This window comes from Manis javanica, chromosome 1 (assembly GCF_040802235.1).
Source record: "Manis javanica isolate MJ-LG chromosome 1, MJ_LKY, whole genome shotgun sequence".
Classification (NCBI taxonomy): Eukaryota; Metazoa; Chordata; class Mammalia; order Pholidota; family Manidae; genus Manis; species Manis javanica.
In genome coordinates this window covers 89,921,207-89,937,273 of record NC_133156.1, presented here as the reverse complement: position 1 = coordinate 89,937,273, position 16,067 = coordinate 89,921,207, and the positions used below count along the sequence as shown (strand labels likewise).

Here is a 16,067-nt window from a genome sequence, read left to right as displayed (position 1 = left end):
GAGAAGCAGAGGAAGAGAGAGATAAAAGGATCTTCAGGAATCAAAGAATATTAAGAGAACTGTGTGACCAAACCAAACGGAACAATATTTGCATTATTGGGGCACCAGAAGAAGAAGAGAGAGAAAAAGAGATAGAAAGTGTCTTTGAAGAAATAATTGCTGAAAACTTTCTCAAACTGGGGGAGGAAATAGTCTCTCAGACCATGGAAGCCCACCGATCTCCAAACACAAGGAACCCAAGGAGGACAACACCAAGACATATACTAGTTAAAATGGCAAAAATCAAAGACAAGGACAGAGTATTAAAGGCAGCCAGAGAGAGAAAAAAGGTCACTTACAAAGGAAAAACCATCAGGCTATCATCAAACTTCTCCACAGAAACCTTACAGGCCAGAAGAGAATGGCATGATATATTTAATGCAATGAAACAGAAGGGCCTTGAACCAAGAATACTTTATCCAGCACAATTATCACTTAAATTTGAAGGAGGGGTTAAACAATTCCCAGACAAGCAAAAGTTGATGGAATTTGCCTCCCACAAACCACCTCTACAGGATATTTCAAAGGGACTGCTCTAGAAGGAAGCACTCCTAAGGCTAAATAAATGTCACCAGAGAAAATAAAATCACACCAAAGAAAGCAGATCAACCAAATACTAACTAAAGGCAAAAAATAAAATAAACTATTCACAAAAACACTCAAAGGAAACACAAAAGAGTACAGAATAAAACACCTAACACATAAAGAATGGAAGAGAAGGAATAAGAAGGGAGAGAAAGAATCAACACACTGTGATCATAATAACTTGATAAGCGAGTTAAGTTAGACAGTTAGATAGTAAAGAAGCTACCCTTGAACCTTTGGTAACCACAAATCTAAAGCCTGCAATGACAATAAGTACATATCTTTCAATAATCACCCTAAATGTAAATGGACTGAAAGCACCAATCAAAAGACACAGAGTAATAGAATGTATAAAAAGGCAAGACCCATCTATATGCTGCTTACAAGAGACTCACCTCAAACTCAAAGACATACACAGACTAAAAGTCAAGGGATGTAAAACAATATTTCATGCAAACAATAGGGAAAAAAAGGCAGGTGTTGCAGTACTTGTATCAGACAAAATAGACTTCAAAATAAAGAAAGTAACAAGAGATAAAGAAGGACATTACATAATGATAAAGGGGTCAGTCCAACAAGAGGATATAACCATTATAAATATATATGCACCCAATACAGGAGCACCAACATATGTGAAACAAATACTAACAGAATTAAAGGAGGAAATAGAATGCAATGCATTCGTTCTAGGAGACTCAACACACCACTCACTCCAAAGGACAGATCCACCAGACAGAAAATAAGTAAGGACACAGAGGCACTGAACAACACACTAGAACAGATGGACCTAACAGACATCTACAGAACTCTACACCCAAAAGCAGCAGGATACACATTCTTCTCAAGTGCACATGGCACAGTTTCCAGAATAGACCAAGACTAGGCCATAAAAAGAGCCTCAGTGAATTCAAAAAGACTGAAATTCTACCAACCAACTTCTCAGACCACAAAGGTATAAAACTAGAAATAAATTGTACAAAGAAAAGAAAAAGGCTTACAAACACATGGAGGCTTAACAACATGCTCCTAAATAATCAATGACCAAATTAAATTAGAGATCAAGCAATATATGGAGACAAATGACAACAACAGCACAAAGCCACAACTTCTGTGGGACACAGCAAAGGCAGTTCTAAGTGGAAAATATGTAGCAATCCAGGCCTATTTAGAGAAGGAAGGACAATCCCAAATTAATAGTCTAAAGTCACAATTATTGAAATTGGAAAAACAAGAACAAATGAGGCCCAAAGTCAGCAGAAGGAGGGACATGATAAAGATCAGAGAAGAAATAAATAAAATTGAGAAGAATAAAACAATAGAAAAATCAATGAAACCAAGAGCTGGTTCTTTGAGAAAATAAACAAAATAGACAAGCCTCCAGCCAGACTTATTAAGAGAAAGAGAATCTACACACATCAACAGAATCAGAAACGAGAAAGGAAAAATCACAACAGACCCTACAGAAATACAAAGAATCATTACAGAATACTGGAAAACCTAGAAGAAATGGACAACTTCCTAGAAAAATACAACCTTCCAAGACTGACCAAGGAAGAAACAGAAAATCTAAACAGACCAATTACCAGCAAAGAAATTCAATCAGTAATCAATAAACTACACAAGAACAAAAACCCTGGGCCATATGGATTCACTGCTGACTTTTATCAGACATATAGAAAAGACATAATACCCATTCTCCTTAAAGTTTTCCAAAAAATAGAAGAGGAGGCGACAGGGGAGCCAAGATGGCGGCGTGAGTAGAGCAGTGGAAATCTCCTCCCAAAAACACATAGAGCTATGAAAATATAACAAAGAAAAATCTTCCTAAAATAGAGACCACAGGACACAGGACAACATCCAGACCACATCCACACCTGCAAGAACCCAGCGCCTTGTGAAGGGGGTAAGATACAAGCCCCAGCCCGGCGGGACCCGAGCGCCCCTCCCCCCGGCTCCCGGCGGGTGGAGAGAAACCGGAGCAGTTTTTTTTTTTGGCGAGCGCTTTTTGGAAGCCTTAGAGGGACGGGCCCCCGTTGCTGGGGAGGCAGGGTGGCGGGACTGGTGAGGAGGTGCCTGGGAACGGCGCCGGAGGACAAAGAATATCCCGCGTTTCTCCCTGCGAGACCTGGGGGCGGGTGCCTGAGACCGGTGCCTGAGGACGGAGGAGGTCGCGCGTTTTTCCCCTTTTTTTTTTTTTTCTCTTTTTGGCAAGCGCTTTTTGGAAGCCTTGAAGGGACGGGGACCCCAGTGCTAGGGAGGCACGGTGGCGGGACTGGTGAGCGGGTGGCTGGGACCGGCGCCTGAGGACAAAGAATATCCCCCGTTTTTCCCTGCGGGACCGGTGGGCGGGTGCCTGAGACCGGCACTTGAGGACAGAGGAAATCGCGCGTTTTTCCCCTTTTTTTTTTCTCTTTTCTGCGAGTGCTTTTTGGAAGCCTAAAAGGGACAGGGACCCCGGTGCTAGGGAGGCAGGGCGGCGGGACTGGTGAGCGGGTGCCTGGGACCGGCACCTGAGGACAAAGAATATCCCGCATTTTTCCCTGCGGGACCGGTGGGTGGGTGCCTGAGACCAGCACCTGAGGACGGAAGAAATCGCGCGTTTTTCCCCTTTTTTTTTCTCTCTTTTTGCCAAGTGCTTTTTGGAAGCCTTGAAGGGACAGGGACCCCGGTGCTAGGGAGGCAGGGCGGCGGGACTGGTGAGCGGGTGCGTGGGACCAGTGCCTGAGGACCAAGAATATTGAGCGTTCCTTCCCTGCGGGACCGGTGGGTGGGTGCTTTTTGGAAGCCTTGAAAGGACAGGGACCCTGGTGCTAGGGAGACAGGGCAGCAGGACCAGTGCGCGGGTGCCTGGGACCGGCACCTGAGGAAAAAAAAAAAAATCGCGTGTTTTTTCTTTTTTTTTTTCCTTTCTGTTCCCTCTCTCATTGTTGCTGTTGTTGTTTTGGTTTGGAGAGTGCTTTTTGGAAATCTTAAAGGGGCAGGACAGGTCACTTAGACCAGAAGCAGGGAATCTGGGGATCTCTGGGCACTCTAACCCCCTGGGCAGCAGGGAGCACAGAGGCCCCTTACGGAGATAAATAGTCTCCTCGCTGCTCCCCCTCTAACGGGGCTCCACCATTTTGGAGGAACAGCCCCAGCCAGGCCAAGCCCACAGCAACAGTGGAGATAAACCCCAAAGCAACTGGGCAGGAAGCAGAAGCCCTGTCTGCGCACAGCTGCCCAGCACAAGCCACTAGAGGTCGCTATTCTCCCAGGAAAAGGCTACAAACCAACAAGAAGGGAAGCTCTTTCAGCGGTCACTTGTACCAGCTCTGCAAACTATCTCTATCACCATGAAAAGGCAAAACTACAGGCAGACAAAGATCACAGAGACAACACCTGAGAAGGAGACAGACCTAACTAGTCCTCCTGAAAAAGAATTCAAAATAAAAATCATGAACATGCTGACAGAGATGCAGAAAAAAATGCAAGAGCAATGGGATGAGATGCAGAGAAAAATGCAAGAGCAGTGGGATGAGATGCAGAGAAAAATGCAAGAGCAGTGGGATGAAGTCCGGAAGGAGATCACAGATGTCAGGAAAGAGATCACAGAAGTGAAACAATCCCTGGAAGGATTTATAAGCAGAATGGATAAGATGCAAGAGGCCATTGAAGGAATAGAAGCCAGAGAACAGGAACGTATAGAAGCTGACAGAGAGAGAGATAAAAGGATCTCCAGGAATGAAACAACACTAAGAGAAATATGTGACCAATACAAAAGGAAAAACATTTGTATTATAGGGATACCAGAAGAGGAAGAAAGAGGAAAAGGGATAGAAAGTGTCTTTGAAGAAATAATTGCTGAAAACTTCCCCAAACTGGGGGAGGAAATAATCGAACAGACCATGGAATTATACAGAACCCCCAACAGAAAGGATCCAAGGAGGACAACACCAAGACACATAATAATTAAAATGGCAAGGATCAAGGACAAGGAAAGAGTTTTAAAGGCAGCTAGAGAGAAAAAGGTCACCTATAAAGGAAAACCAATCAGGCTAACATCAGACTTCTCAACAGAAACCCTACAGGCCAGAAGAGAATGGCATGATATACTTAATGCAATGAAACAGAAGGGCCTTGAACCAAGGATACTGTATCCAGCACGACTATCATTTAAATATGATGGTGGGATCAAACAATTCCCAGACAAGCAAAAGCTGAGGGAATTTGCTTCCCACAAACCACCTCTACAGGGCATCCTACAGGGACTGCTCTAGATGGGAGCACCCCTAAAAAGAGCACAGAACAAAACACACAACATATGAAGAATGGAGGAGGAGGAATAAGAAGGGAGAGAAGAAAAGACTCTCCAGACAGTGTATATAACAGCTCAATAAGCGAGCTAAGTTAGGCAGTAAGATACTAAAGAAGCTAACCTTGAACCTTTGGTAACCACGAATCTAAAGCCTGCAATGGCAATAAGTACATATCTTTCAATAGTCACCCTAAATGTAAATGGACTTAATGCACCAATCAAAAGACATAGAGTAATAGAATGGATAAAAAAAGCAAGACCCATCTATATGCTGCTTACAAGAAACTGACCTTAAACCCAAAGATAAGCATAGACTAAAAGTCAAGGGATGGAAAAACATATTTCAGGCAAACAACAGTGAGAAGAAAGCAGGGGTTGCAGTACTAATATCAGACAAAATAGACTTCAAAACAAAGAAAGTAACAAGAGATAAAGAAGGCCACTACATAATGATAAAGGGCTCAGTCCAACAAGAGGATATAACCATTCTAAATATATATGCACCCAATACAGGAGCACCAGCATATGTGAAGCAAATACTAACAGAACTAAAGAGGGAAATAGACTGCAATGCATTCATTGTAGGAGACTTCAACACACCACTCACCCCAAAGGATAGATTCACCGGGCAGAAAATAAGTAAAGACACACAGGCACTGAACAACACACTAGAACAGATGGACCTAATAGACATCTATAGAACTTTACATCCAAAAGCAACAGGATATACATTCTTCTCAAGTGCACATGGAACATTCTCCAGAATAGACCACATACTAGCTCACAAAAAGAGCCTCAGTAAATTCCACAATATTGAAATTCTACCAACCAATTTTTCAGACCACAAAGGTATGAAAGTAGAAATAAATTCTACAAAGAAAACAAAAAGGCTCACAAACACATGGAGGCTTAACAACATGCTACTAAATAATCAATGGATCAATGAACAAATCAAAATAGAGATCAAGGAATATATAGAAACAAATGACAACAACAACACTAAGCCCCAACTTCTGTGGGATGCAGTGAAAGTAGTCTTAAGAGGAAAGTATATAGCAATCCAGGCACACTTGAAGAAGGAAGAACAATCCCAAATGAATAGTCTAACATCACAATTATTAAAACTGGAAAAAGAAGAACAAATGAGGCCTAAAGTCAGCAGAAGGAGGGACATAATAAAGATCAGAGAAGAAATAAACAAAATTGAGAAGAATAAAACAATAGCAAAACTCAACGAAACCAAGAGCTGGTTCTTTGAGAAAATAAACAAAATAGATAAGCCTCTAGCCCAACTTATTAAGAGAAAAAGAGAGTCAACACAAATCAACATAATCAGAAATGAGAATGGAAAAATCACGACAGACTCCACAGAAATACAAAGAATTATTAAAGACTACTATGAAAACCTATATGCCAACAAGCTGGAAAACCTAGAAGAAATGGACAACTTCCTAGAAAAATACAACCTCCCAAGACTGACCAAGGAAGAAACACAAAAGTTAAACAAACCAATTACAAGCAAAGAAATTGAAACAGTAATCAAAAAACTACCCAAGAACAAAACCCCGGGGCCGGACGGATTTACCTCGGAATTTTATCAGACACACAGAGAAGACATAATACCCATTCTCCTTAAAGTGTTCCACAAAATAGAAGAAGAGGGAATACTCCCAAACTCATTCTATGAAGCCAACATCACCCTAATACCAAAACCAGGCAAAGACCCCACCAAAAAAGAAAATTACAGACCAATATCCCTGATGAACGTAGATGCAAAAATACTCAATAAAATATTAGCAAACAGAATTCAACAGTATATCAAAAGGATCATACACCATGACCAAGTGGGGTTCATCCCAGGGATGCAAGGATGGTACAACATTCGAAAATCCATCAACATCATCCACCACATCAACAAAAAGAAAGACAAAAACCACATGATCATCTCCATAGATGCTGAAAAAGCATTTGACAAAATTCAACATCCATTCATGATAAAAACTCTCAGCAAAATGGGAATAGAGGGCAAGTACCTCAACATAATAAAGGCCATATATGATAAACCCACAGCCAGCATTATACTGAACAGCGAGAAGCTGAAAGCATTTCCACTGAGATCGGGAACCAGACAGGGATGCCCACTCTCCCCACTGTTATTTAACATAGTACTGGAGGTCCTAGCCACGGCAATCAGACAAAACAAAGAAATACAAGGAATCCAGATTGGTAAAGAAGAAGTTAAACTGTCACTATTTGCAGATGATATGATACTGTACATAAAAAACCCTAAAGACTCCACTCCAAAACTACTAGAACTGATATCGGAATACAGCAAAGTTGCAGGATACAAAATCAACACACAGAAATCTGTAGCTTTCCTATACACTAACAACGAATCAATAGAAAGAGAAATCAGGAAAACAATTCCATTCACCATTGCATCAAAAAGAATAAAATACCTAGGAATAAACCTAACCAAGGAAGTGAAAGACTTATACTCTGAAAACTACAAGTCACTCTTAAGAGAAATTAAAGGGGACACTAATAAATGGAAACTCATCCCATGCTCATGGCTAGGAAGAATTAATATCGTCAAAATGGCCATCCTGCCAAAAGCAATATACAAATTTGATGCAATCCCTCTCAAATTACCAGCAACATTCTTCAATGAATTGGAACAAATAATTCAAAAATTCATATGGAAACACCAAAGACCCCGAATAGCCAAAGCAATCCTGAAAAAGAAGAATAAAGTAGGGGGGATCTCACTCCCCAACTTCAAGCTCTACTACAAAGCCATAGTAATCAAGACAATTTGGTACTGGCACAAGAACAGAGCCACAGACCAGTGGAACAGATTAGAGACCCCAGAAATTAACCCAAACATATATGGTCAATTAATATTTGATAAAGGAGCCATGGACATACAATGGCAAAATGACAGTCTCTTCAACAGATGGTGCTGGCAAAACTGGACAGCTACATGTAGGAGAATGAAACTGGACCATTGTCTAACCCCATATACAAAGGTAAACTCAAAATGGATCAAAGACCTGAATGTAAGTCACGAAACCATTAAACTCTTGGAAAAAAACATAGGCAAAAACCTCTTAGACATAAACATGAGTGATCTCTTCTTGAACATATCTCCCCGGGCAAGGAAAACAACAGCAAAAATGAGCAAGTGGGACTACATTAAGCTGAAAAGCTTCTGTACAGCGAAAGACACCATCAATAGAACAAAAAGGAACCCTACAGTATGGGAGAATATATTTGAAAATGACAGATCTGATAAAGGCTTGACGTCCAGAATATATAAAGAGCTCACACGCCTCAACAAACAAAAAACAAATAACCCAATTAAAAAATGGGCAGAGGAACTGAACAGACAGTTCTCCAAAAAAGAAATACAGATGGCCAAGAGACACATGAAAAGATGCTCCACATCGCTAATTATCAGAGAAATGCAAATTAAAACTACAATGAGGTATCACCTCACACCAGTAAGGATAGCTGCCATCCAAAAGACAAACAACAACAAATGTTGGCGAGGCTGTGGAGAAAGGGGAACCCTCCTACACTGCTGGTGGGAATGTAAATTAGTTCAACCATTGTGGAAAGCAGTATGGAGGTGCATCAAAATGCTCAAAACAGACCTACCATTTGACCCAGGAATTCCACTCCTAGGAATTTACCCTAAGAACGCAGCAATCAAGTTTGAGAAAGACAGATGCACTCCTATGTTTATCGCAGCACTATTTACAATAGCCAAGAATTGGAAGCAACCTAAATGTCCATCTGTAGATGAATGGATAAAGAAGATGTGGTACATATACACAATGGAATACTACTCAGCCATAAGAAGTGGAAAAATCCAACCATTTGCAGCAACATGGATGGAGCTGGAGAGTATTATGCTCAGTGAAATAAGCCAAGCAGAGAAAGAGAAATACCAAATGATTTCACTCATCTGAGGAGTATAGGAACAAAGGAAAAACTGAAGGAACAAAACAGCAGCAGAATTACAGAACCCAAAAATGGACTAACAGGTACCAAAGGGAAAGGAACTGGGGAGGATGGGTGGGCAGGGAGGGATAAGGGGGGGGAAGAAGAAGGGTGGTATTAAGATTAGCATGCATGGGGGGGAGGGAGAAAGGGGAGGGTGGGCTGCACAACACAGAGAGGACAAGTAGTGACTCTACAACATTTTGCTAAGCTGATGGACAGTAACCGTAATGTGGTTGTTAGGGGGGACCTGATATAGGGGAGAGCATAGTAAACATAGTATTCTTCAGGTAAGTGTAGATTAAAAATTTAAAAAAAAAAAAGAAAGAAAGAAAGAAAAGGGGGATTACTCCTTAACAGGATAAAACTATGGGTAAATCAAAGATCAACGCATGCTTTAAATATCCTTAATGTTGATCACTTAAAGGGTGTCAGATGATCAGCTATGGAGGTACTCTTTTCTGATAATATTCCTTTCTCTTAATTAAAAAAAAAAAAAAAAGCAGTTACTGTGTGCTGACCTCCAATGAGTTCTGCACAGTGGTATAGAGGGCATGTCAAAGTGTGGGCAAAGGGTCTGTTTGTTTCTACGCAGAAGATCAAGGCCTAGCTTGGATACCCAGAAAATGAACTAAGATACGATATGAGGAGGAGCTTCCGGCATCAGCACTCTCTGGAGGACTCGTGCCGGGGGATGATCATCAAAAAGCCTCCACAGGGATCCGGACGATGCTGCGGTTGTGGCTGCATCCAGCCCACCATCTCCTGGACTTGCCATAAGAAGGAGGAGGGAGATGTCTAGGCTGGCATGTGCATACAGTGAGACAACAAATTTGACTGGATCTGTACTGTTGGAACTCAACCAGGAGTTGGGAGGGGTGCAAGTTGTAGCACCCCAAAATCTCATGACTATAGACTATCTATGGTTAAAAGAACATATGGGATGTGAACAGATCCCAGAAATGGGCTGCTTTAATTTGTCTGATGGTTCAAGTACAGTTGGAAAATATCCATCATATCATAGATAAATTTTCACAAATGCCTAGGGTGCCTAAATGGTTTTCTTGGCTTCACTGGAGATGGCTGGTAATTATAGATTTGCTTTGTTTATGTCACCGTATTCCTATTATGTTAATATGTGTGTGCAAATTAGTTAGTAGTTTAAAACCTATACATACTTAAGGTACTATACAAGAAGATATGTCAAAGAAATAATCAATCCTCCCAAGTTTCCTTTATATGCTACATCTATAGCTTTTCTTCTTCCTTCCTAATTACAAACTTTAAATAGAATTCGTGCCTCATATCGAATTTACCGAGTATCATAATTCCTCCAGGTGGTAAAGATACCTCGAGACAAGTGCTGGGCATAGAAGCCACAGGGCATAAATCTGCAAAGAAGTAAAAAGCTAACCTTTGCAAACAATATGGCTTCTCTCTCACTTACCAACTTTACATTTCCCTGTATGGCCCCGGAAGATGACTGGTTAGCCAGAGACGGGTAAGATTCCTCAAGGGAGGAACAACCTAAGACAGGCACAGTCGCAGGGGGGCCATCAGGTGAGAATTTGGGGATCAACAGAGGTGAGGCTCAGAACCTCACCCCCCCTGCTTTGAGAGAAATCTTCTGCATCCGTGGATGTCTTGCTGCCCTTGTCTAGCCTGGATTAATACTTAGTCCATAGGCACACACCTGATCATCTGATCATCTACATTTGCCTTCTTACAGCACTAAACTATGTTTTCTACCTTTATCTTGCATCTACCTACCACTTCAGCATTTTATTAAAAATAAAAATAATAATAATAATAGGAGAAATGTGGGATCAACATATAAATCAAGTACAAAAATCAAATGAATATTCATATTTGACCTGATGGTTTATAGGTCATATTGCATGATCAAAACCGAAAGTTTCTGTGATGACTGCCCTTGTACTGTTCACCATGTAAGAATTTATTCACTCTGTAAGAATTCGTTCACCATGTAAGAACTTGTTCGTTATGCTTCAGAAGATTGGAGACTGACGAGAATTAGGCTTGAGATGGATTAATGATTGTACATTGAGCATTGACCCCCCTATACTGAATTTTATTGTTGTTAACAACCATTTGATCAATAAATATGAGAGATGCCCTCTCAAAAAAAAAAAAAAAAAAAAATAGAAGAGGAGGGAATACTTCCAAACTCATTCTATGAAGCCAGCATCACTCTAATACCAAAACCAGGCAAAGACAACACAAAATAAGAAAATTACAGACCAATATTCCTGATGAACATAGATGCAAAAATAATCAACAAAATATTAGCAAACTGAATTAAAAAATACATCAAGAGGATCATACACCATGATCAAGTGGGGTTCATCACAGGGATGCAAGGATGGTACAACATTCGAAAATCCATCAACATCATTCACCACATCAACAAAAAGAAGGACAAAAACCATATCATCACCATAGATGCTGAAAAAGCATTCAACAAAATTCAACATCCATTCATGATAAAAACTCTCAACAAAATGGGAATAGAGGGCAAGTATCTCAACATAATAAAGGCCATACATGACAAACCCACAGCCAACATCATACTTAGCAGCAAGAAGCTGAAAGCTTTTCCTCTAATATCGGGAACAAGACAGGGATCCCCATCTCCCCACTGTTATTCAACATAGTACGGGAGGTCCTAACCATGGCAATCAGACAAAACAAAGAAATACAAGGCATCCAGATTGGTAAATAAGGAGTCAAACTGTCACTATTTGCAGATGACATGATATTGTACATAAAAAACCCTGAAGACTCCACTCCAAAACTACTAGAACTAATATGTGAATTCAGCAAAGTTGCAGGATACAAAATTAATACACAGAAATCTGTTGCTTTCCTATACACTAATGATGAGCTCGCATAAAGAGAACTCAGGAAAACAATTCCATTCACAATTGCATCAATAAGAATAAAATATCCAGGAATAAACCTAACCAAGGAAGTGAAAGACCTATACCCTGAAAACTACAAGACACCCTTAAGAGAAATTAAAAGGACACTAACAAATGGAAACTCATCTAAAGCTCTTGACTAGGAAGATATAGTATTGTCAAAATGGCCATCCTGCCTAAAGCAATTTACAGATTCAGTGCAATCCCTATCAAACTACCAACAGCATTCTTCAATGAACTGGAACAAATAGTTTTAAAATTCATATGGAACCACAGAAGTCCCCAAATAGCCAAAGCAATCCTGAGAAAGAAGAATAAAGCAGAATAAATAGAATAAAGGTCTTGCTTCCCAACTTCAAGCTCTACTACACAGCCACAGTAATTAAGACAATTTGGTACTGGCACAAGAACAGACCCATAGACCAGTGGAACAGAACAAAGAGTCCAAATATTAACCCAAACATATATGGTCAATTAATATATGATAAAGGAGCCATGGACACACAATGGGGAAACGACAGTCTCTTCAACAGCTGAGGTTGGTAAAACTGGACAGCTACATGTAAGAGAATGAAACTGGATCATTGTCTAACCCCATACACAAAGGTAAATTTGAAATGGATCAAAGACCTGAATGTAAGTCATGAAATCATAAAACTCTTAGAAAAAAACATAGGCAAAAATCTCTTGGACATAAACATGAGCAACTTCTTCATGAACATATCTCCCCAGGCAAGGGAAACAAAAGCAAGAATGAACAAGTGGGACTATATCAAGCTGAAAACCTGTACAGCAAAGGACACCACCAATAGAACAGGAAGGCATCCTACAGTATGGCAGGATATATTTGTAAATGACAGATTGGATAAAGGGGTGACATCCAAAATATATAAAGAGCTCACACACCTCAAGAAACCAAAAGCAAATAATCCAATTAAAAAATAGGCACAGGAGCTGAACAGACAGTTCTCCAAAGTATAAATTCAGATGGCCAACAGACACATGAAAAGATGCTCCACATTGCTAATCATCACAGAAATGCAAATTAAAACCACAATGGGATATCACCTCACACCAGTAAGGATAGCCAACATCCAAAAGACAAACAACAAATGTTGGCAAGGTTGTGGAGAAAGAAGAACCCTCCTACACTGCTGGTGGGAATGTAAATTAGTTCAACCATTGTGGAAAGCAGTATGGAGGTTCCTCAAAAAACTAAAAATAGAAATACCATTTGACCCAGGAATCCCACCCCTAATAATTTACCCTAAGAATGCAGCAGCTCAGTTTGAAAAAGACATATGCACCCCTATGTTTATCGCAACACTATTTACAATAGCCAAGAAATGGAAGCAACCTAAGTGTCCATCAGTAGATGAATGGATAAAGAAGATGTGGTACATATACACAATGGAATATTATTCAGCCATAAGAAGAAAACAAATCCTACCATTTGCAACAACATGGTTAGAGCTAGAGGGTATTATGCTCAGTGAAATAAGCCAGGCGGAGAGAGACAAGTACCAAATGATTTCACTCATATGTGGAGTATAAGAACAAATAAAAAAACTGAAGGAGCAAAACAGCAGCAGACTCACAGAACCCAAGAATGGACTAACAGTTACCAAAGGGAAAGGGACTGGGGCGGATGGGTGGGAAGGGAGGGATAAGGGGTGGGGGAGAAAGGGTGCATTATGATTAGCATGTATAATGTGGTGGTGGGGCACAGGAAGGGCTATACAACACAGAGAAAACAAGTAGTGATTCTACATCTTACTATGTTGATGGACAGTGACTGTAATGGGGTATGTGGGGGGGACTTGGTCATGGGGGTAGTCTAGTAAACATAATGTTCCTCATGTAATTGTAGATTAATGATACTAAAATAAAAAAATAAAAATGAAAAATAAAATAAAAAAGCAACTGAACAAACAAAACAAAAAACAGAAAGAGACTCATTGGTACAGGAAATTGTTGGTTACCAGTGTGGGAGGGGTTAGAGGTGGAAGAAACAGGTCAAGGGGATTAAAAGGTACAAACTTCCAATTATAAAATAAATAAGTCATGTGGAGGCAATATAGAGCATAGGAAATAGTCAATAATATTGTAATAACTTCGTATGGTGACAGATTTCTTAATGTAAATAATACCGAATCACTATGATGTACAAGTGAGACTAATATGATATTGTGTCAGCCGTATTTCAATTAAAAATTATTCTTAGTTTTTAAAAAAAGATGAGATGCTCAGAGGCATTGAACCCAAAGTTAAATCTGAAAGGAATGCCGGCAGCCCAAGAAAAATTAACCTGGCTAAGTTCCATTCCAAGACTGCTGAGAACTTGTAAAAATTACTTTATTCTAGGGTGGAACAGTCCTACCCCACGGCCGCAGGATTCACGAGGACTAGAGTAGCACCCCCTGCGGGCACTGTTCCTCTTAACCCGCTGCCCCGCTCGCTCCCCAGGTCCCACGGCAGGGCCGCTGGCAGAGCCCTCCCTGACCCCTGCGCTCGCGGGGATCCGCAGCTGGCCTTCCCCCAGGAACCCCCTTCGCCCCGAAGTTCAGAAAAAGCGGGGCGGAAAACCAGCGGAGGCGGGGCGCGGGGGGGCGGGGCGGCCCGGACGCGGGCATGCGCAGAGATCTGGCGGGCGGCCTCGGGAAGAGCGAGGACGCCGGGCCGGGGGGTGCGGAGAACAGTTCCCCGCACGCCCGCGCACGCCCGAGCTCCCGGCCCACGTCCCGGAGGTTCCCGAGGCCGGCCGGCCTGGAGCGGGGGAGCGGGAGAGTGTGAGGGGAGGGCCGCGGGCCGAGGCGGAGCGGGGGCCGCCCACCTGATAGCGGCCGGTGAGTAGCTGGCTCCGCGACGGCGTGCACAGCGGTTGCGTGTAGTAGTTGTCCAGCCGCACCCCGCCGGCCGCCAGCGCGTCCAGGTGCGGCGTGCGGATGTTCGAGCCGTGGAAGCCCACGTCGTTCCACCCCAGGTCGTCCGCCAGCACGAAGACGATGTGGGGCGGCCGGCCGGCCCCGGCGCCCGGCGGCGACAGGAGCAGAAGCAGCGGGAGGACGGCAGGGAGGAGCGGGCGCCGCGGGCCGCGGCCCCGGGGCAGGCTCGCTGCGCAGCGTGGACCCATTCTTCGCGCCGGCCCCGCGTCTGTGGCGCCGCTAGCCGCGGGCCCCGTTTATAGAAGCAGGAACTGGGCGGCCGGGGCCTGCCCCGCCCCACCACGGGATCACCGCGGCGGGCGGCGGGCTGGAGAGGCCGCGCGCCCGACCCCCGCCGCCGCCGCCCCGGCCTGCGCGCTGTGGGCGGGAAGGGGCCCGCGAGGAGGAACTGCGGCCCAGCCGCACTGAAGCTCAGTTGAAGCTTGATAGGACCGAAAGTCTTCTATCTGACCAGCGCCGAACTCTGCATCGTGGCACCCGAAAAGGGGAGCAGATTTTTTTCTTTTTAATAACTTCACAGTTTATAAAGCATTTTCTTTAAATCTCGCGTAACCCGGCAGCTAGGAATTATATAATTAATGTCTTTCTTTTTCAGAAGAAAGAAGCTTGTGTTTGTTTGAGCCTACGCCAGCCATGACTCCAGATGGTGAGCTGTGATGTTTTAAAGGCCCTGGGAGAGTCATTTGTAGCAGAATTACTTCTCAAAAGAACCCGGCCTCGTGCAAGTGGGAGGATGATGGGGCACTGGTCTGATGAAGTTTCAGATTCATTTCTGCACTTTAGGCCTGTGAAGACACTTCCTACCCCTAGAGAAAGGGGGGCCGGATACACACTCTGCCTGCAAGGTGCCCTTTTGAACTTTTTACGTTTTTTACTTACGCTTCCCTGGATGTTTTTTGGGGTGTTGTATGGCTGTTGAGTAGTTCATTAGCCTGTCCAAGTATGAGCCCTTTCAGAGCTGGCTCCCCAACAATGAACTAGGGAACCAAAGAAGTATAGTATCTAATTTGCCTGAAATAATCTGTGGATGGAAGGAAAAACTCCCTTATTCGCATGCTCACTGAATTGGGAAGTTACCCTTATGCCCAGCATATTCCCATTGCCATCCAAACCTATTCTGTGTCTGGAGGGCGACAATAACTGTCAACAGTTGTCAGGTAAAATGTCATGCAGGGCGTCCTTTCAAGTTATCTCAGTGATTCCAATGGATTTCTTTTGCAACTTTGTAAGTTGTAGATAACTGATAGCAATGAAAAC

At 42.6% G+C, this 16,067-nt stretch overlaps 1 protein-coding gene across 3 annotated transcripts in view; it reads right to left on the bottom strand.

Moving 5' to 3' along the window:
• ARSB (arylsulfatase B) overlaps window positions 1-15,242 on the bottom strand; it is a 235,441-nt gene extending 220,199 nt beyond the window's left edge. For 2 of the 3 annotated variants that reach the window (XM_073234738.1, XM_073234740.1), the window contains exon 1: window positions 14,699-15,242. In XM_073234738.1, the coding sequence (XP_073090839.1) occupies window positions 14,699-14,998 (300 nt within the window). In that variant the 5' untranslated portion in view covers window positions 14,999-15,242. The remainder of the gene's footprint in view (window positions 1-14,698) is intronic. The other variant, XM_037000068.2, reaches the window with a different exon arrangement.
• Window positions 15,243-16,067: the final 825 nt, after the last annotated feature.